Source organism: Heptranchias perlo, chromosome 8, assembly GCF_035084215.1.
Source record: "Heptranchias perlo isolate sHepPer1 chromosome 8, sHepPer1.hap1, whole genome shotgun sequence".
In the NCBI taxonomy this organism is placed as follows: Eukaryota; Metazoa; Chordata; class Chondrichthyes; order Hexanchiformes; family Hexanchidae; genus Heptranchias; species Heptranchias perlo.
The window spans coordinates 5,147,279-5,168,126 of NC_090332.1; the positions used below are offsets into that span (position 1 = coordinate 5,147,279).

At 43.2% G+C, this 20,848-nt stretch overlaps 1 protein-coding gene across 3 annotated transcripts; it reads right to left on the reverse strand.

Moving 5' to 3' along the window:
• Positions 1-722: 722 nt before the first annotated feature.
• Positions 723-5,892, reverse strand: gje1a (gap junction protein epsilon 1a). 3 transcript variants are annotated; one of them, XM_067988263.1, is made up of 3 exons: positions 5,872-5,892; positions 5,002-5,184; positions 723-4,265 (listed from the first exon to the last, which is right to left on the reverse strand). In XM_067988263.1, the coding sequence occupies exons 2-3, from the start codon at positions 5,125-5,127 to the stop codon at positions 3,870-3,872; spliced, it is 522 nt and encodes a 173-aa protein (XP_067844364.1). In that variant the 5' UTR covers positions 5,128-5,184; positions 5,872-5,892; the 3' UTR covers positions 723-3,869. The 3 variants fall into 3 exon arrangements, with proteins under 3 accessions (XP_067844364.1, XP_067844365.1, XP_067844362.1); XM_067988264.1 differs by lacking the exon at positions 5,872-5,892 and adding an exon at positions 5,787-5,842; XM_067988261.1 differs by lacking the exon at positions 5,872-5,892 and adding an exon at positions 5,275-5,489.
• Between the last annotated feature and the right edge of the window lie 14,956 nt (positions 5,893-20,848).

A 20,848-nucleotide genomic window follows, 5' to 3' on the forward strand; every position in this document is an offset into this window, starting at 1 on the left:
ACTGCAGCAACTCGCTAAGGCTTCTTCAACAGCACCTCCCAAACCTGCGACCTCCACCACCTACAAGGACAAGGGCAGCAGGTGCATGGGAACAACACCATGGGAACCCCTCCAACTCACTCACCATCCCGACTTGGACATATATCGCTGTTCCTTCATCATCGCTGGGCCGAGTGGAGATTGTGTCCAGGTTTATAACGTTATTGGCCACAACCCATTGTGCAGGACAGCACCAAGCTTGCAACGAGTAAAAGACGAGACACTACGGGGGTGATTTTAAACCCCAAGAACAGGGGGGAGTTGAAAATAGTTTTTTTGGGTCACGCCCGCAACCCGGCTTTATTTCCGGGTTTAACGTCGGCGCGGAAAAGTACAGGCTTCCCACTGGGAATGCAAAGTCCGAAAACTTCACGGTCGCGACCCAGAAAAACTATTTTCAACTCCCATTCACCCCCAACCCACCCGTTCCTGGGGTTTAAAATCACCCCCTATGTGTTTCCGAAGAGAGATGTTATTGAGAAATATGACGGAGGGAGGGGTTTGATTAGGTTGATCCATCAAAAAGGAAGGAACTTGTTGGATCTGGTGACTTGCAATGATAATATTTTATTAGCAGAAACTCTGGACAGGTGAAAGAGATCAAAATTCTTCTCTTTCTCCAAATGCATTCACTGTGCGGCCTTGAAAATTCCCAGTAAGGATCTGGACAAGAAAGCAAATGGTGAAGCTTAGAAATATTTTATTTTTTCTTTGTAGATAGTAAAGTACAGTACATCGGCGAACGTTTGTAAATTTGCTAAAATGTAACCTTGAACACAGCAGGTATTTCTTGGACTGAAAGTAGTTGCCAGATCTAATCTCAGAAGACAGAATATTCACACGATGAGGAAATTCTGAAGCATGTACGTAGAAAGACACGTGTACCTGAGATGATGCTGTACATTTAGCATGTACGGAACACAACACGGAGCATTGGTACATCAAGGCAACAACCAGATGTCAGTTTTGAAGTGGTAGAGAGTTCAAGAGGTAAATGAATTAAACATGATTGGTTGTATTTAACTAATATATGCAAAATAGTTCCCAGTGCTCAGAACGCAGAGACAGGAGGTGAAGGGTACACAATGGACAATATTGATGACAGCTCTATCTGCATCCGACACTGTTGCTGAGTGAGTATACTAAACAAATACTGACCGCAGCTTTGAGGCAAGGGGGCAAACCATTTTCCAACAGGTTACAGAGGTGACAAAGAATGTTTCTTTTTCTGGATCTCAAGAGCAATCAATATTTGCTTTAGTTACACTGCTCAATTAAGCTTTTTTTTATTTTAATTTTATGCTCATCAGGGCGAGGGATGGGGAATTAAACTCTTTCCATTTTGGGCCCCCAGTGTCGGCATCAAGTACTCCAGATCAGGCACAGGACGGTCAGACACAGAATAAAGCTTCTACCCTAACAGTGGGGTAAGATTTTCTATGTTCACTGTGGCCCAGAATTTACTGGGAAAATAACGGCGAGTTGAAGGCGCTCTAATGTGTAGAAAAAAAAAACCCAGCAATTTGTGGCGAGGAAGAGTGACCCCAAGAGTTGTGAATCGCCACAAGTTGCAGGGCGATTTGCACCACTTCACCGTTAGCCTCGCAATAATGGGATCTCAACCTCTCCCGTAAGTTTCAAGAAACTGCTGCATTTGCACTGTTAAAACAAATTAAACTCGCCGCAGAAAGTTAGGGCTGGTATTTAAGGACACGAGGACTCTTTTAGTGACGAGATTTATGATCCTGCAATGCCACTCAACGTCGGAGGCCCAGAAAATTGAGACTATGGAGTCTCACTCCCGCAGGTAGTAAATTGTTCTTATGGGTTTTTAAATGTTCAAATTTTAAATTTTTTTCTTACTTTTCCATTCTGTCTCTTTTCTTCTCTCTCTTAATCCAATCTTTCTTTCCCTGATTTGACTCTAATTCACCCTATTTCCTTCTCCATCGTTCCTCTCGTTCTTTCTCTATCCTTAAATCTCATTGGTTAAGGAGATAGACGGGTTGGTCCCGTCATTCACCAAGTTGACCTCTCTGCCCCGTTATCAGCTCCCACTTCCAGCGATTTGCAGCCCAAAGATTTTTCAAGCTGAAGGGCGAGGGGAAAAAAAAATCTAACAAACGGGAGATGCCCCACTCCAGTAAACTCTGGGCCTAGGTACTGCAACACGATGACCGCATTGGTGAACAGTTACTCCCATTGGCACTTCCGGTGAAACCCAACGTTCTCTTGTTTTGAATCCAATGTTCTTTTCGAAATACCAGAGGAAATCTTCACAAGCAAAAAAGAAAAAAATTACAATGCCGCTACTCAAAAAACACCCAGAGGGATTCTTGGCCAATGCGCCCCACCCCCAAATCTCAGAAGAGCACTCCCTGATACGCCAGTGGGACATTGTTCCAATTCCAGCACCAGCTGTCCTGTGGCCTCTTTGAGTGAGAATGCCAATTTACTGCCACATTGTTCTCCTTTAAAGGGAGCTTTCACCTATTTTCGTGAGAGTTCAATCAGTTGACAGCAGTTGCTTTGTGATGTTAGGTGGTAATAACCTCTGACCGGAAGCCTGTTAATAAATTACTGGACTCAGCAGATCGGGTTAGTCAAACTGGTTGAGTCAGCATTGTACACACAAGTTCTTTGTATCTGACTATAAACCCATGTTTAACTGGAGCAGTCTGTGTTTTTTTTTGGGGGGGAAGGTATTTTCCTATTTTTTTTTCTCCCCTCAATATTCCTGTAACTCTGAGGAGATATTGCTCACCAATATCACTCTCTGAACACCCGGGTGGTTTAGTTAGGTTGTGATTATACTGTGCTACACCCGGTCTGAGAGTGGTGACCTCAGGGCACGGCTCACACCCGGCAGTGCCACAGTTATACTGCAGGCTGCCTGTGGCTGGGAATTCCCATTTGCACACCTGTGGTCATCCACACAGATGGAGTTCGAAACGTATGAAGTGTTTACGGGAGCACGGCCAATTGTGCCGACACTGTCAAAAAACATGAACAGAAAGTCTACTTCAGTTTATAAAGTGCCCAGAAGGTCCAAAGAACTCTCCTGAGCAGTTTACGAACCCCGATTGACATGACACCATTACTCCAAGCGATATGAGACAGGCTGTCATATGGGACCAGCCATTATACATAACCATTATGCACACATAAAGGGGGTAATTTTAACCTAACCCACCCATCAGAAAACTGACCGGATTGAATGTAACACTGGTTTTACACCCTGCTAGATTTTACTTTCCACTGAAGCCGAGGGAGAGTAATATTGAGCCAGGTATAAAATCGGCGTTCCACCCAATCCCATGGGAGTCCCGTCCTGCGAGTTAGGTTAAAATTAACTCCAAAGCCTTAGTTCATTTGGTTACGAGTATTTTATCAGCATTAATCAGACACAATACCCTGGTTGATGCTCCTTTCCATATTATTGACCAGTTATTGTACAATGTTTAATTTCTCCATCTCATGGTTTAAAAAAGACGTTAAAAAGGATATTTTTCTGAAATATTTGCAAGTAGTCGAGTAGATCAGCATTTTGAGGTGGAGGGGAGGTTTCCTATTTGGCTAACTCCCAAGGTAAAATCATAGAATCATACAGCACAGATGGAGGCCATTTGGCCCACCGTGCCTGTGCTGGCTCTTTGAAAGAGTTATCCAATTAGTCCCACTCCCCTGCTTTTACCCCATAGCCCTGCAAATTTTTCCTTTTCAGGTACGTGAAGTTACTTTCAATTACGTCTATTAAGTTGATTGATACACAGACTACAAGTTGGTATTGGTGGAGACACGGCCACGGTTATAGGTCGGTAGCGTGTTGGTTATCCACTGGACATATAGCCCAGCCTCCTGCAAAGGATCTCGAAGACTTCGGCAGCACACAGCAACACAGTGATGACAGTGAAGGTGTACATGGCACTGAGGAAAATGGTCTTCTCAAAGTGCTCGGGAACCATGCACTTGGTGATGTCGAAGTGCCTATCGAGGGACGTGGCATTGCACTTGAAGATCGGATGAACCCGGAACCCAAAAAGGTGACTCTGGAGCCAGAAGGCCACGATCTCCAGGATGATCCTGGACAGGACAGAAATGATGTAAAAGACGGTGAACGTAGGTCTCTGAAGGATCACCTCTTGGTCAATGTTGCGACAAGCAGCGTAAAGGTGGAAAAGTGCTCCAGGGACCAGGACGGAGACCAACTGTAAAGCCCAAAACACCTGAGGGAAAAGATTTAAATGAATTTGTTTAGAAAAAAAATTATCTGGTCTATTCCGGCACTAATGTACATATTAAAGCTGACCAAAGGGATTTCACTCAAAGAACTTTTTCAAAATAATATAATAGTCGCTGCACTCCAAAGGCAAATCAATGTATGAAGCACTTTGCGACATTGCAAACACATGATAAGGTGCTGTATAACGGCAGGTGCTATTATTATAGACAGTGCAGCATTCTCATGGATAATATACATCAGTGTATTAACTGGGTAAACAGATAACTGATGGACTCTGTGACAAGCTACTGTACAGGAGTACGGTACAGTGGTGATTATGTTGTTGGACGAGTAAACCAGAAGCCTGGACTAATAATCCAGGGAATGAGAGTTCAAATCCCACCACTGGAGTAGCAGTAAAAGTGACCATGTTGGATTGTTGTAAAAACCCAACTGGTCCTTTAGGGAAGGAAACCTGCCGTCCTTACCCGGTCTGGGCCTATATGTGGCTTCAGTCCCCACATCAACATGGTTGACTCTTAACTGCCCTCTGATGCAGTCTAGAAAGCAACTCAGTATCAAAATCAGGGCAACTCGAGATGGGCATTAAATGCGTCCCACATCCCAAGAATGAATGCGGTAAAAAAAACCCACTATGAAACATGTAGAAGGGGCAAATAGTTGATTAAGTAACTTTCAGTCTTTAACAACACACATTATGAATGTTATTATTTTGTTACCTGAGGGGTGATAGGCCGGAACTGATTGTAACAGAAAAGGTTTAACTCCCTCCGGTCGGGATCACAGCTGAAATGCAAAGCTTCGTTCCCGTAGACAGCAAACCCCAACACTCCCAGAAAGAACATGCGAACAGAGCCGAAGAACAGAGTGTGGAACTGGCCAATCACCGTCGGAGGCCTGAGCTAAACGGAGGGAAGGACAAAACTTAATTACAAAAACTTAACCACAAGTTGCTGAAACCGTTTGATCTTCCAGTCCTTGTTCATACTTACACATCCTTCATAGAAATTCTTGATATAATTTAAAGACATTGCTATTCCAGTACAAATATAATGGAGCAAGCACCTCACACCAGTTATTACCACTGTACTGGCCACAGATAAAGCTGGACTCTATTCCACAATTGTTACAGAAAGCCCTTGCTCTTGCATTTCTCTCTGTTGAGAGAGAGACCAGGCTGTCAACTGGGCCTCTCAGATCAACCATCCTCACTCAGGGGGGAAACAAAACAAAAAGCACAACAAAAAGATGGAAACAAAGGGCAACAGGAAGCATGTGGCCTGTCCCCTAATCCTTTCTGATCTAACAGTCAGCACAACACAACACTGCATACAATGGGGAGAGGGAGAGAGAGAGAGATGGCATTCGGCAGTAAGGCCTGTTAACGACTTGAGATCAAATTATAGCAAAAATATCGATGACACTCAATCAAGTTTGAGTGAAACGATCATTAAACAATTATTCTTTCCAAATTAAAACGTTTATACGTCGAATCATGCCCAACCTGGTCTCCTGCCCTGCGTCAAAGTAATCTTTAACTGGCGCAAAAAAAAAACATTCCCACTGAGAGCCAGAACTAACACACCTACAGTTCATATTCTCTGTCCAGCCGTCTACTCATTAATCTCAATTTCGGTCTCTTGGACACTGCAGCGGAACTGAAAGTAAATTATTGGGAACAAGTTGAGAAGGCGTAAGGTAGGGAGGGGTTTACTGCTTCGCCACATTAAGGACAGTAACACAGTTGTAAATGAAACGTCCAACACCAGTGCTGCAGGATCATCAGCACTAATGCAATTAAGTAAAGATCCGTTTTATAACATACTGTGCCATTATAATCTGGAAACCTTCAAACGAAGAGGGGGGAGAACCTGTATGCCGTTCACCCACTATCCCGAATTTAACACTTACTGGAAAAAAGTGCATTGCAATATGAAACAGAGCTGCAGAGATCTTGAATGGTGATTAAGTACAGACATTATAGAATCCAGATACTTGCACCATCTCCCAGGGTCCTGCTGACAACTATCTCCCTCTCCTTATTCACATGTCTAGCGCCCTAGCAATTATTTTTTTTTTGTGGGTAAACTGGAAATCGACCGTGAAGACGCGCAAAAGAAAAAAAAAGCTTGTTTGAGGTTTTGGGTTAAATAAATAGAAAATAAAATCCACACACCAACCCTATTCCAGGCGACCCGTTCACGCCTCCCCATTCACAGTCTGCACCTCTCCTCATGCCACTATTCAAATCGTATGGGAGCTGCCAGAGCAGTATAATTAAAGGACCTCAAACATCAGTCAGCTTTCTCTCTCTCCCTCTCTCTCTCTTTGCCTTTTGTTTCCCCTTTGCTGCTAGCAATCGGGGCAGGTAGATGGAGATTACACACACACACAGTGTTAACCACCTACTCAAACTGACCTGGCTCATGGGGCATGCGGTCAGCTCCGTGCAAGCTCCTGACCCCCGTTAGGGTCCAATTCGATTCACAGCAGAACGATGGGAACACAAAATTAAATAAAGCAAATAACAAAAAAAAAACACACTAACACTTTTAAAGGCTTTTATTGTTGGATGTTTTACAATCCTCCAATTTTACAGCGGCCCCTACACAGGACTACATTGTCAACTGGACAATTTCAGATTATGGAGTTTGAGGTGAGAAGGTTCTGAGGTGTTTCTTTTGTCAGCTGGTATTTAACAGGTGCTGGGACCCATTCTCATGTTTAAGGGTCTTCAAACCAAATGAACCATAAATCCTCATAAGGAGAGTTTCTGTTTGCCTGATTATGGAGCGCACAACACTCTCTCTCTCTGGGAGGAGATACCCTACACGCCTAAACTCAGAAAGCTTAGATACAGTTGGCAACAGGCAAGGTTTAGACACCTCCAGGTGTGTGTGTGGGGCACTGCTGGAGTTTAACTGGCTAAAACCGGGCAACTTACTAGCACCGAGCTACCTGGTGCTTGTCTAAGTTGAAGCATTAGGACCACTAGAGCATAACTTTGCTGCTAAGATCATCCACAGCCAAATGGGAGGAATAGCAGCCCCAGATCACAGGTCCACCCTACCAGTCTCCATCAGTGAACCAGGCTAACGAGGGACTTATTTACTCTACCTTACCCACTTACTCAACCTCAAAGAGGCCCACTTACTCTTGAAGCCTCCGTGCCCATTTACTCCACCTTAAAGAGACCTTGTTTACTCTATTCCAAAGATCCTGTTTACTCGATCCCAAATAAACCCACTTACTCGATCCCAAATAAACCCACTTACTCGATCCCAAATAAACCCACTTACTCGATCCCAAATAAACCCACTTACTCGATCCCAAATAAACCCACTTACTCGATCCCAAATAAACCCACTTACTCGATCCCAAATAGACCCACTTACTCAATCCCAAATAAACCCACTTACTCAATCCCAAATAAACCCACTTACTCAATCCCAAATAGACCCACTTACTCAATCCCAAATAGACCCACTTACTCAATCCCAAATAGACCCACTTACTCAATCCCAAATAAACCCACTTACTCAATCCCAAATAGTCCCACTTACTCGATCCCAAATAGACCCACTTACTCGATCCCAAATAAACCCACTTACTCAATCCCAAATTGACCCACTTACTCAATCCCAAATAGACCCACTTACTCGATCCCAAATAAACCCACTTACTCAATCCCAAATAGACCCACTTACTCAATCCCAAATAGACCCACTTACTCAATCCCAAATAGACCCACTTACTCGATCCCAAATAGACCCACTTACTCAATCCCAAATAGACCCACTTACTCGATCCCAAATAGACCCACTTACTCAATCCCAAATAGACCCACTTACTCAATCCCAAATAAACCCACTTACTCGATCCCAAATAGACCCACTTACTCAATCCCAAATAGACCCACTTACTCAATCCCAAATAAACCCACTTACTCAATCCCAAATAAACCCACTTACTCAATCCCAAATAGACCCACTTACTCGATCCCAAATAGACCCACTTACTCAATCCCAATTAAACCCACTTACTCGATCCCAAATAAACCCACTTACTCAATCCCAAATAGACCCACTTACTCAATCCCAAATAGACCCACTTACTCGATCCCAAATAAACCCACTTACTCGACCCCAAAGAGATGCTGCTTACTCAATCCCAAAAAGAGGGTCCATGCTCTATCCCAGGAGACCCCATTCCTCTACCCCAAAAAGGCCCCACTTAATCCATCCCCAAAAAACTCTGATTGCACATTAGTTTGCTAAATGTTGAGTTATTGCAATCTCATGAACATATGACAATGGGAGCAGGTTGTGATCACAAAGGTAAGTACAAATGAGGGAAGTCATTCAGCCCATCTAGTTCATACTATGGAAACCTGCAGTCCCTGCCTCTTAAAGTCTCCACTACCCTAGCCAGAGAACTATTCCAGGTATTAATCACTCTTTGCATACGGAAGATCCTCCTGACATTCACTCTGAATTTTCCTTTCACTGGTTTGCGCCTATGACTTTTTTCCCTCCAGTCACTCGCCCAGAATTTCCACTGGGGGCTGTTCCGATCTCCCACCGTAACTTCGGTGGGAGATCGATGGAAACCGCAGAGAAATGGCGTAAATAACCCCATTGCACCATGACTTACGACCAGACGAATTAAATGTGGCCCAGTAGCTTGTCAGGAGCAGCTGAGACTTCTAGGGGTAGAGATTGGTCTACGTTGTGCCTGTTTATCAGGCGTAGATGGGCGCAAATCATAACAATTTAGCAGTGGGACGGTCTGCGCCCAATCTGCACAGGTGTTGGCCCCGCTGCTAAATTCGTGGGGGTGACTTATTACGGCAGATGTCTAAAACAGGCATGAGGCCCTTTAAATGTGTTAATGAGGGGCCCGACGCCCGTTGAAGGATCTCGCTACAAAATTTGTTACTGATGAGTGGGGTCAAGCGTGGGGTCTCCCCCGCCCCCCTGCTCCTACCCCCCCATCTCAGGATTCTTCAGTGACCCCTGTGGCCACCAACTAAAAGCAAGTTTTTAATTTTTTTTTTCAAAAAAAGGCCTTTCTATGGAGCCAGGAGGAGCAGGGGTGCATCCCCCCTCTCCACACAGTCCTGACGATCGGCCTCCCTGTCGGCCGATCCAACCCCGCCCCCCGGAACTTGGCTGAAAGTCGCTGCTGGCGGCTCCCAAAGTCATGTTTCTCGTGGGGCAAGCAGCCTGTGGAGGCACGGCAGGCACCGGCAGCTCACCCCCGCAGATGCAGATGAGGCTTGAGGCCCAATTTTGGGATGGCCTCAGGCCTCACTCTCCCTCTCTGCCAGAGCAGCACTGAGTCTGGGCCTGACTAGTCCGTACCCAACTAAAAAGCTCCATTTAAAGCTCTCTAAAGAGCGGACAATGTCTGGCCACATCTCAGGTGACCCTGCAAGTTTCAGCAAATATTTTCTTTTGCTTTGGGGAGCTACCGAGGTGAACTTTAAACTGACAGTGTGATCACCTCTATGGTCCACCAACAAATCTTCGACCTCCACATACAGCAAGGGATATTATAGAACAGTACGGGTTTAACTATCGGGATTTCCCTGTGTACAATCATGATGTGTTGGGGGGGGGGGCACGAGGAAGAGACTGCGGCAACTTCAAAGATGGATGAGGCCAACTTGCTCTTGCTCCCCACTATGAATTTATAAGCCTTGGAGATTCTCATTAGGGCATGAATGGGGAGCGGTACCTTCACATACTTTGATTCGCAAAGGAAGTCCTGGATGCGGACTCGATGGGCCGATTGGCCTCCTTCCGTGCTGTTACCTTTCTATGATTCTATGATTTTATGTCCTGTCCCAGCTTCTGCCCGCTGACCTGCAGCCCAGATGAAGTGCTCAGAGAGCCCTGCCGAGGAATTTCACTAAACCAGGCTGAGAACGGGCTCTGCTCACTGGACGTTCCACTCACTTCAGTACCTGCCGAATTTTCTAATGTCATTTTCAGCAGCTGTATTTAAATGAGGCAGTAATGACACATGGGATAGGGTAAAAACAGAGGCCAAAAACAAAAAAATTATATGAGAAAGGTCACTCAGTAAAATAAGACCCTGTAAAAATAACCGTACGCAGCATGCTTGTAGACTACTCATTGGAAAGAATCACAGTTAATTTGTTGGCTTTCTGAAATAGCTATCGCTGTCTAGAGTCTCCACTAGGTGGGTCTGTCTTCATTTAAACAATTGTAAACAATTTTACAACACCAAGTTATAGTCCAGCAATTTTATTTTAAATTCACAAGCTTTCGGAGATTTTCTCCTTCCTCAGGCAAACATTTGCCTGAGGAAGGAGAAAATCTCCGAAAGCTTGTGAATTTAAAATAAAATTGCTGGACTATAACTTGGTGTTGTAAAATTGTTTACAATTGTCAACCCCAGTCCATCACCGGCATCTCCACTTCATTTAAACAAAGCATTGGTGCTTGCAAAGAGTTGCATGTGTTAACACACTAGAGAAATAAAAGGTTGCATAGTGTCGCCTTGGGTAATTGCAGGGTATTATTCCTGTGTCAGGTGTCTTAATGTTTTAAGGCATTTCTAATGACAACTTGCATTTATAGTGTGGGAGAGAGTCCATCAGAAGAGAAAAAAAAAGGTGTCTTCTCACTTCCCGAGATTCTAAGCTTCGTCAGGTGGTGAAACCCCGAATAAATGTGTGTAAAATCCTGAAAACCAAATGATACCAATAAGATAGGTTAAAAAAAAAAGTCAGGTGCCAGCTGCTAGTTCTTCGAGACATGCTGCTTCTCTCCCTCGTCCTCCTACTAGGTGTCCTCCGAGGCTCAGCGGGTGGCAGAAGGCTGTGGGCTCAAGTCCCACTCCAGAAATCTGAGCACAAGATCTAGGCTGACACTCCAGCGCAATACTGAGGGAGTGCTGCACCGTCGGAGATACCGTTTTTCGGGTGAGACGTTAAACCAAGGCCCCGTCTGCCCTCTCAAAAGGAGGTAAAAGATCCCATGGCACTATTTCGAAGAAGAGCAGGGGAGTTCTCCCTGGTGTCCCGACCAATATTTATCCCTCAATCAGATTATCTGGTCATTGTCACATTGCTGTTTGTGGGACCTTGCTGTGTGCAAATTGGCTGTTGCGTTTCCTATATCACAAGAGTGACTACACTTCAAAAAGTACTTTGTGGCTGTAAAGCGCTTTGGGACGTCCTGAGGTTGTGAAAGGCGCTGTATAAATGCAAGTTCTTTCTTTCTTCTTCCTTTCTTACTTTAGTCCACATTACCTCCTGTCAGCAAACTATAACATGAAGACCTCACATTACTCCAGGGCTCTGCTTGGCTCAGAAGTAGGACTCCAGCCTCCGAGATGCAAGGTTTTGGGTTCAAGTCCTGATCCAGGGACTTGAGTGTATACGGGGAGGGGAGGGGGGGGGGGTGAATTTCCGCAGGCGTTCCCCTGCTCATCCCAAGTTATGGTGGGAGAGCAGGGGGAACCCCCCACAATGGAAATTTACCCCCATAATCTACGATGGCACTTGAGTATGGTACTGAGAGGATATTGCGTTGTTGGAGCTGTACTCATTTGGAGGAGGTGTTAAAACCAAGGCCCCACCTGCCTTTTCAAGTGAGTGTAGCAGATCCCACAGCACTATTTGAAGAGAGCAGGGATCTTCTCCTGGTGTGCGAGCCAACATTTATCCTTCAATCTACACCACCAAAAAACAGATTACCTGATCATTTATCTCATTGCTGTTTTTGGGATCTTGTTTTGCGCAAAATGGCTGCCGAGTTTGCCTACAAAACAACAGTAACCACTCTTCAACAGTAATTTGTTGGGTGTGAAACATTTTAAGACGTCCTGAGGACGTGGAAGGTGTTATCTAAATACAAGTTATTTCTTTCTTTGTAGAAAGTGTCATGTGAACTGTGCTTCCCAAACGCCTTCTCATTTTAACCTCTCTTCTTCCTCTAGAGGTACCTGGAGGACTCAAGACCCTCTGCATCCTCATCTCCCCTCTGTTTTCTTTTTGCCAATTATCTTAATTCTGCGTCCTCTGGTTACCGACCCTCCTGCCAGTGGAAACAGTTTCTCCTTATTTACTCTGTCAAAACCCCTCATGATTTTGAACATCTCTATTAAATCTCCCCTTAACCTTCTCTGCTCCAAAGAGAACAACCCCAGCTTCTCCAGTATCTCCACATAACTGAAGTCCCTCATCCCTGGAACCATTCTAGTAAATCTCCTCTGCACCCACTCCAAGGCCTTGACACCCTTCCTAAAGTGTGGTGCCCAGAATTGAACGCAACACTCCAGCTTTGGCCGAACCAGTGTTTTATAAAAACACACGCGCAGGCACAGGCGGGTGGGGACGCAGTGTCGGAGGAGGCCGCAGAGGCTGAGTGGGGTTGAGCTACTTTCAAATGAGAACGGACATTTTAATTTGAAGCGGTTCTCAAAGACAACAGAAAGCGACTGAGGGATGGTGACAAGTGGACCGATAACTCGGCAAATGGTACCTCCTCGTCTTTTCTCGGTGAGTTTGAGTTAAGCATGCGGACTGCTTGTTCATCGTAAGGACATGCAGCCTGTATTTTCAGCGCAAACACTCATGGGTTTTCATCATGAGTGCTTTAATTTACTGGCAGCTATTTTTCCGACATTGAATTGGCATCAAATTCAACATTGGATTCACTATTGTTATGGTCTAACACCCATCGAAGGCTTCATTCATATAATTATGTCAATACAAATGTAGCAAGCTACACCTGATTGGATATTACAGTAATATAAAACATAAAGCCTCTCACCTTAAAATTTATGTGACAGACAGAAAACTCAGCTCGCAGTTTTAAGAAAAATATTTTCGAACTTGCATCGATTCCTTTCTTCCCCTGTGAAGCTCTGTGAGATATTTCTCCACGTTAAAGGCGATATATCAGTGCAAGTTATTAATTAAATAACTTGCACTGATATATCGCCTTTAACGTGGAGGCTAGGAGCAGGTAATATTGCCCAGACATTCTGTTAGGATTTTTCACTCCCCTGTCAACATGACTGTACAGGGTAGGCTGGCCTTCTCCTATCCGTCAATTTTGCACGTCCATATGTACTTGCAAGATTATATAGTAGAATGCAATAATTGTCCCAATTTACACAATCTGTAGAGGTAAATGGTGATTATGTAGTTAGTCAGCACATTGCCCTTTCATCCCTTTCAGCAAGGAATGAGGGTTCAGTGTGAAACGAATTTGGACGGTCTCTTGTGGGAGTGGGCGCAGAGCAGAAACTTCAGCGCTGAACTGACAATCACTCTTCAAGAAGCCAGAGCAATGGCCGGTGTGGGAAAAGGCAATGTCGCACTGGCACAGCAGGGGATGCACATGGGCATTAGTTGACCGATGTCAGGGTGAAGCCACAGGAGTGGTGGCCTTGCAAGTGGTGCAGCTAAACGCAGACACTGCAGAATGACGGAGCAGAGCTGGGCCAGGCACGTACTTCAGTGCACAGCTGGGGTAGGTGCCTGGAGGCCGTGCTGCTGTGAGTGACTGGGATTGATTTTACGCACGTAAAGCTATCCTCCACTCACTGCATTTTGCTGGAGAAATAATCAGTTTGTATTATGTAACTATCCCCTGCTCGCTGCATCTTGCTGGAGAAATCACCCTGCTTTTATCGTGAGATGTTGCTGTAGTTTCGATCATGAGTTCTGTTTGCTGTAATTCGTAGAGGCTCTTTTTAAGTAGACTCTGTAGACTGTTTGCTATTGTGCGCTGTTTAAATAGACTCTGTTTGCTGAGTAAATAGACTTTGTTTGCAGTAAGATAAACTGCTTGCTGTGAGTCCTGCCGTAAGTCCTGCCCCACCTCCAACTCATTGGCTGGTCCAGTGGTGTCAAATAGACACTCTGGATAGACTCCCCAGAGAGACAGAACTGGGCTTGACTAAGGCACGTTAATCAGGGAAAGCTCTGGTCTGTATTATGAAGGAAAATGACAGTGGAAAGTAAACCATACAGAAAGATTCTGTAAAAGACTCAATATTAAATAATCTAATCTTGGGTATGAGGACTTTCATCTTCTTTCTTCAGCTATAACGGAAATATCTTGAGAATTATACAGCAGATTAAAGATGGTTGCATGTTCATTGCACATACTATACACTATATTTTGCACTGCGTTTGTTTCTTTCTCATCCCCCCCACCACTCAATTCCTCCCTACATTCATTGTCCTTTCCTCCAGCTGCTGGGGCAAAATTGCCCTCGGGTGTGGACTTCCCTCACGATGGAGATGAACGCTACTTTGTGATCAAGCTGGAAGGTTGAGTTCTCCAAGTTGGGCAAGACCAAGATTGATAGATGCTTTGTTGGGTAAGGGTATCGAGGGATATGGAGCTTAGGCGAGTAAATGGAGTTGAGGTGCAGATCAGCCATGATCTAACTGAATGGTGGAGCAGGTTCAAGGGGCTGAATGGCCTTCTCCTGTTCCTATGTTCCCAATACCAAGGCTACACTGTCATTCCATAACACTGCACATTCTACCATAAAAACAACGCTTTGGCTGCCAACAGAATCAGGATGTGACTGGCTTCCGTTTGCTCCAAACCTATTGATTTTTCTTTCCTGCAGTTAATTTAGCAATCCCTTTCAACATGGTCACTCAATTTGGTTCTTTCAGGCTCCTACTCATTTGTTCTCTGACTCCTGGGCAGCAAGTGTTCTGACTGATTCCTAATGACTTGACCAGTCCTCTTATTCAGGGAATGGTGGCGGCCTTAAATAATTGAATTAAGTTTCATTGATCAATACATAGAATCATAGAATGATACAGTGCAGAAGGAGGCCATTCGGCTGATCGTGCCTGTGCCAGCTCTTTGAAAGATCTATCCAATTAGTTAAACCAAGGCCCTGTCTGCCCTCTCAGCTGGACATAAAAGATCCCATGGCACTATTTCAAAGAAGAGTAGGGGAGCTCTCCCCAGTGTCCTGGACAATATTTATCCCTCAACCAACACCAGATTATTTGGTCATTGTCACATTGTTGTTTGTGGGACTTGGCTGCTGCCTTTCCGACATTACAACAGTGACTACACTTCAAAAGTGTTTCATTGGCTGTAAAGCGCTTTGAAACATAAGTACAAACTACAGGAACGCAGATGCATTTATCATGACAGCTTAATCTAAAAAAAAAGAAACCTTCAACAAAAGTGAGTGGACTTTTGGTGAGACGCAAGATCTGAGAGTGAAAAATGGTAGATATTTTGAAGGTAATCTCACAGGTACAGGACATTTATCAGTTAGAAGCCCGGTTGCTCTCACTGGACTTTATTTTCCCCAGCGTGCTCAGTTGACTTCAGATGTTGGACGATAAGCAACTGAAATTAATGGAACTTCTACAGAATGTGGAAGGAGCTCCTCGTCATTGTTCTATGTCTGTGTCCACAGAAATGGATTAACCTTCATCATCCCCTCCCTTACTTTAAAAAATACCAATGGATTTTTGATAAAAAGGAATGCCCTGGATTGTCAGGCTGATGGTCCCATGGTTGAAAAGTATTCCACAGATTGGACATTTGTTAAGCAAAAGTGTTCCCTGTGACAGTTCTGCGGCTTCCAGCTGGACGACTTGAGTCGCTGATTTTACAAATGGTCTCTGTTGGTGTTGAAATAAGTCTAGCATATCTCAAATGAAAAGGTTATTTGATTGAATATGAAGCTTAGGTGTGGTAGGTGTTAGTGATTTCAGAAAGCAGCGATATGTGAATTAATTTTTGACCACACTGACTCATTCTGCAGGTTATGTATTTTTGAAAGAAAAGTATGTTACAAATATAAAAAGACATTTAATTACATCCTCGTACCTGTCCTTGAAATATTGTACTTTAAAATCAGTACTGTTCAAATAGCAGTCACACTGGTCTTGCAATCCTTACTCTCTCAGGCATCTGTAAAGGTGACACATATCTCTCTCTCTCTCTCCCTGATCCCAATGTCTCCCTCTCCCTCCTGACTCCAGTTCATCTTGATCTCTCCGATCCAAGTCTCCTTCTCTTTCCCTGACCGTAATCTCTCTCTCTTTCACTGTCTCCCCCTGACCCCAGTCTCTATCTCTCCGACACCAATCTCTCTCTCTCTTTCACTTTCTAAAGTTCATAGAACATTAAGCAAAGGCTGCAACATATGTGTAATCAGAACATTGTTATTTTCTCTCTTTCCCTCACACACAGACACAGACACAGACACAAAGACACCCACAATCTCTTTGTTAAAGAAAAAAATCAATATCAATTGTACAGCAGTAAAACGTTTGAAATTGTTCCTCTAACTTTTCTTCAAATTTTTTTTAAACTGTTGAGCTGAAACAGCTAGAAACTTAGGAAAAATATTCCTCAGTATTGCTAATCGAATGGCATCCTGGGTTCAGTCTTCACAATACAAGTTCAGCTCAGAAGATCACAGCTATAGGGAAACATATTAACTCCAAGCCCAGACTTTTAGGAGCGGCTGAGGCCTTCAAATAAAAGCCTTAATAGAGGCACCAAAAGATACAAAAAACAAATCAATGGATACATTTAATCATGTTATTGTGAAATATGTAATTATTTTAATTTTTAATTTTGTTTGAACCCTTATTTTGGACATTAGAAATTTCAGTTACTGAGAAATAAACAATTTTCAGAAAGCAATTTGAGAGAATTATAGGAACCTGATGGCAGATTACAGTATGACGAGGCATTAATTCAGGTGGAAAAGGTAATATAAATAATAATTCTAAAAACAAACGAAAAGGAACAGTGTAGAGTACTAGTCAGAAATTATGCTTTAGGCACTACAGGTAAAGGGAAAACTAAAAGATGTAAAGCAATTAAATCAGGAGAGAAAAATAAGATATGTGTGAGAAAAACAACATTAGAGCAGAAGGACAGGTTAGGGTGTGTGGCCCACATAAGTGTTCTTTATACAAACACACAGAGTATAAGGAACAAATTAAATGAATTACAGGCCCAAATTCAACTTGGAGGGTACGACATAGTACCCGTTACTGAGACATGGCTGCAAGACGGTCAGGACTGGGAACTGAATACACCAGATTATAAGGTCTATAGGAAGGAGAGGGAAACAGGTAGAGGGGGAGGAGTAGCCTGAATGATTAAGGATGAAATTACTTCAATGATAAGAGAGGATATAACGAGAGGTAAGCAGACAGTGGAGACTTTATGGGTAGAATTAAGAAATAGAAAAGGATTTAAGACTGTAGTGGGAGTTGTGTATAGGTCCCCTGGTAGCAGCTGTGAAGTGGCAGAATGTATAAATGCAGAGATTAGATAAGCATGAGGCAAAGGCAGAGTGGTTTTAACGGGGGATTTTAATTTTCATATATATTGTCAACAAGGTAACGAATTTCTTGAGCGTGTTCAGGACAGCTTTCTGCAACAATATGTTCTAGAACCAACAAGGGGGCAGGCCATAGTAGATTTAATAATGAGTAAGAGCCAGATTTAGTTAACAGCCTAACAGTGAATAGCTATCTAATAATGATCATATGACCGAGCTGAAAGGGAGAAACCCGTGACAGCTACGAAGATTCTAAATTTAGGTGAGGCCGACTTCAATGGGATGAGGTGGAGAGTGTCCACAGTAAACCGGGCAAATCTGTTAATGGGGAAAATGACAGAAGATCAGTGGGATGTGTTCAAAAAAGAATTTAATGTGATTCAGAACCAGTTTATACCCCTAAGGGGCAAGAGTTCTACTTGCCAAAAAAACAGCCATGGACAACAGAAGAGGTAAAGGACAACATAAAATGAAAAGAAAAACATCCAAAAATGCAAAAAGTAGCACAGATCCTGGTGACTGGGAGAGATACAAAGAACAGCAAAGGGCGACAAAACAAATAGTAAGAGCTACGAAAAGGGAGTAGGAAAAGAAAATTGCAAGGGATATCAAAACCAACACAAAAAGCTTTTACAATTATATTCGGAAAAAGAGTGTGGTTAGGAGCAACATGGACCCCTTAAAAACTGATAACGGTGATATTACAAATGAAAATAAGGAAATGTCAGACATGTTAAATAATTACTTTGCATCAGTATTTACAATAGAGTAAGAGGTTAGCATGTCGGACACCCTAAGGAAACCAATTTTGAATCAGGGACGGGGACTCAGCATAATTAATGTAAGCAAATTAACAGTAATGAAGAAAATAATGGCACTAAAGAGTGACAAATCCCCAGGACCAGTTGGTTTCCGTCCCAGGGTTTTAAAGGAAATTGCTGAGAACATTGCGAAGCCCGAACTATAATCTTCCAAAGTTCTCTCGATTCAGGAACCGTTCCTTTAGATTGGAAAATTGTACATGTCACTCTGCTATTTAAGAAAGGTGAGAGAGGGAAACCAGGGAATTATAGACCAGTTAGCCTAACATCTGTTGTCGAGAAATTACAAGTGTCTATAATTAAGGATAGAGTGACTGAACACCTTGAAAATTTTCAGCTGATGAGAGAGAGCCAGCATGGGTTTGAAATGGATAGGTCATGCCTGACGAACCTGATTGAATTTTTTGAAGAGGTGACTAAAGTAGTGGTCAGGGGAATGTCTATGGATGTTGTTTATATGGACTTCCAGAAGGCATTCAATAAAATCCTTCATAAGAGACTGTTAGCTAAAGCTGAAGCTCATGGAATTGAGGGCAAATTATTGACTTGGTTAGGAAATTGGCTGAGTGGCAGGAGACAGAAAGTAGGGATAATGGGCAGGTACTCAAATTGGCAGGATGTGACTAGTGGTGTCCCACAGGGATCTGTGTTGGGGTCTCAACTATTCACTGTATTTATTAACGACTTAGATGATGGGATAGAGAGCCACATATCCAAGTTTGCTGATGACACCAAGATTGTAAGCAGTGTAGATGGAATCATGAAATTACAAAGCGATATTAATAGAATAAGTGAATGGGCAAAACTGGCAAATGTATTTCAATGCAGGCAAGTGTGAGGTCATCCACTTTGGACCTAAAAAGGATAGATCAGGGTACTTTCTAAATGGTGAAAAGCTCGAAACAGTGGAGGTCCAAAGAGACTTAAGGGGTCCATGTACATTGATCATTAAAATGTCATGGACAGGTACAGAAAATAATCAAAAAGGGTAATGGAATGCTGGCCTTTATGTCTAGAGGACTAGAATACAAGGGGGTCGAAAGTTATGCTACAGCTATATAAAGCCCTGGTTAGCCCACACCTGGAGTACTGTGTTCAGTTCTGGGCACCGCACCTTTGGAAGGATGTATTGGCCTTGGAGGGAATGCAGTGTAGATTTACTAGAATGATACCTGGGGTTAAATTACAAGGAGTGATTACACAAACTAGGGTTGCATTCCCTGGAATTTAGAAGATTAAGGGGTGATTTGATTGAAGTTTTCAAGATATTAAGGGGAATTGATAGGGTAGATAGAAACTATTTTCGCTGGTTGGGGAGTCCATGATTAGGGGACGTAGCCTAAAAATCGGAGCCAGGACTTTCAGGAGTGAAGTTAGGAAACACTTCTACACACAAAGGGTGGGAGAAGTTTGGAACTCTTTTCTGCAAATGGCAGTTGATGCTAGCTCAATTGTTAATTTTAAATCTGAGATTGATAGATTTTTGTTAACCAAAAGTATTAAGAGATATGGGGCTAAGGTGGGTATATGGAGTTAGGTCACAGATCAGGCTCAAGGGGCTAAATGGCCTCCTCCTGTTCCTATGTTACGTAGGCACTTTATAATGGAAAAAGTTAACACAAAAAGTGTGACAAAAGCATGAAAACAGAAAGTCAAGTGGTGTTGACAGGAAATGCATGCCGACATAAGATTTTTATTATATTATAGCATCTTACCAAGTTTCAGAAATATCCAGAAGTGTTTCATACAGAGTCAATTACATTGTGCAGTTACTGTTGTTATATTGGTCAATGTGTAGCTGTGGGCAAATGTACAGATACTGTTAGGCTTCCTCAGTCGAACTGATCCTGATGATTCTTAGTTCTCTCAGTTTCTGGAAAGGTGATAGGTAGGTTAGGCTAATGCTTCTTCAATTCTGTTGGTTCTGCTACATGCTGTGCTTTGTCAGGGTGAGGACAGGTACATGAGTGGTGCTGCCACAGTTTAATTAATTTCACTGGATTTTGTGCTCTAATCAGGCACTGTGACAGATCCAATACAGAAACCATTCCTTAATCCAGCTAATCCCAAGTGAATTTCTTAAATGGTTTCTTAATCTATCCAGTCCCAAGTGCATTACATAAATAGTTTCTTAATCCAGTTGGTCCCAAGTGCATTACAGAGATAGTTCTTAATCTAGCAAGTGTCAAGTGTGTTACAGAATTGGTTCTTTAATCTTGCTAACCCCAAGCGCATTACATAAATAGTTTCTTAATCCATCCCATCGTAAATGCATTACTGAGATGATTCCTTAAACTAGCAGGCTCCTTAATAGGCTCGAGAAAGGCTCCTTAATCCAACAAGTCCCAGCTTCATTGGAAAAAGAATTCATCAGCCAGCCAGCCAACCAGGTACAATGGCTGCTGCAATAATA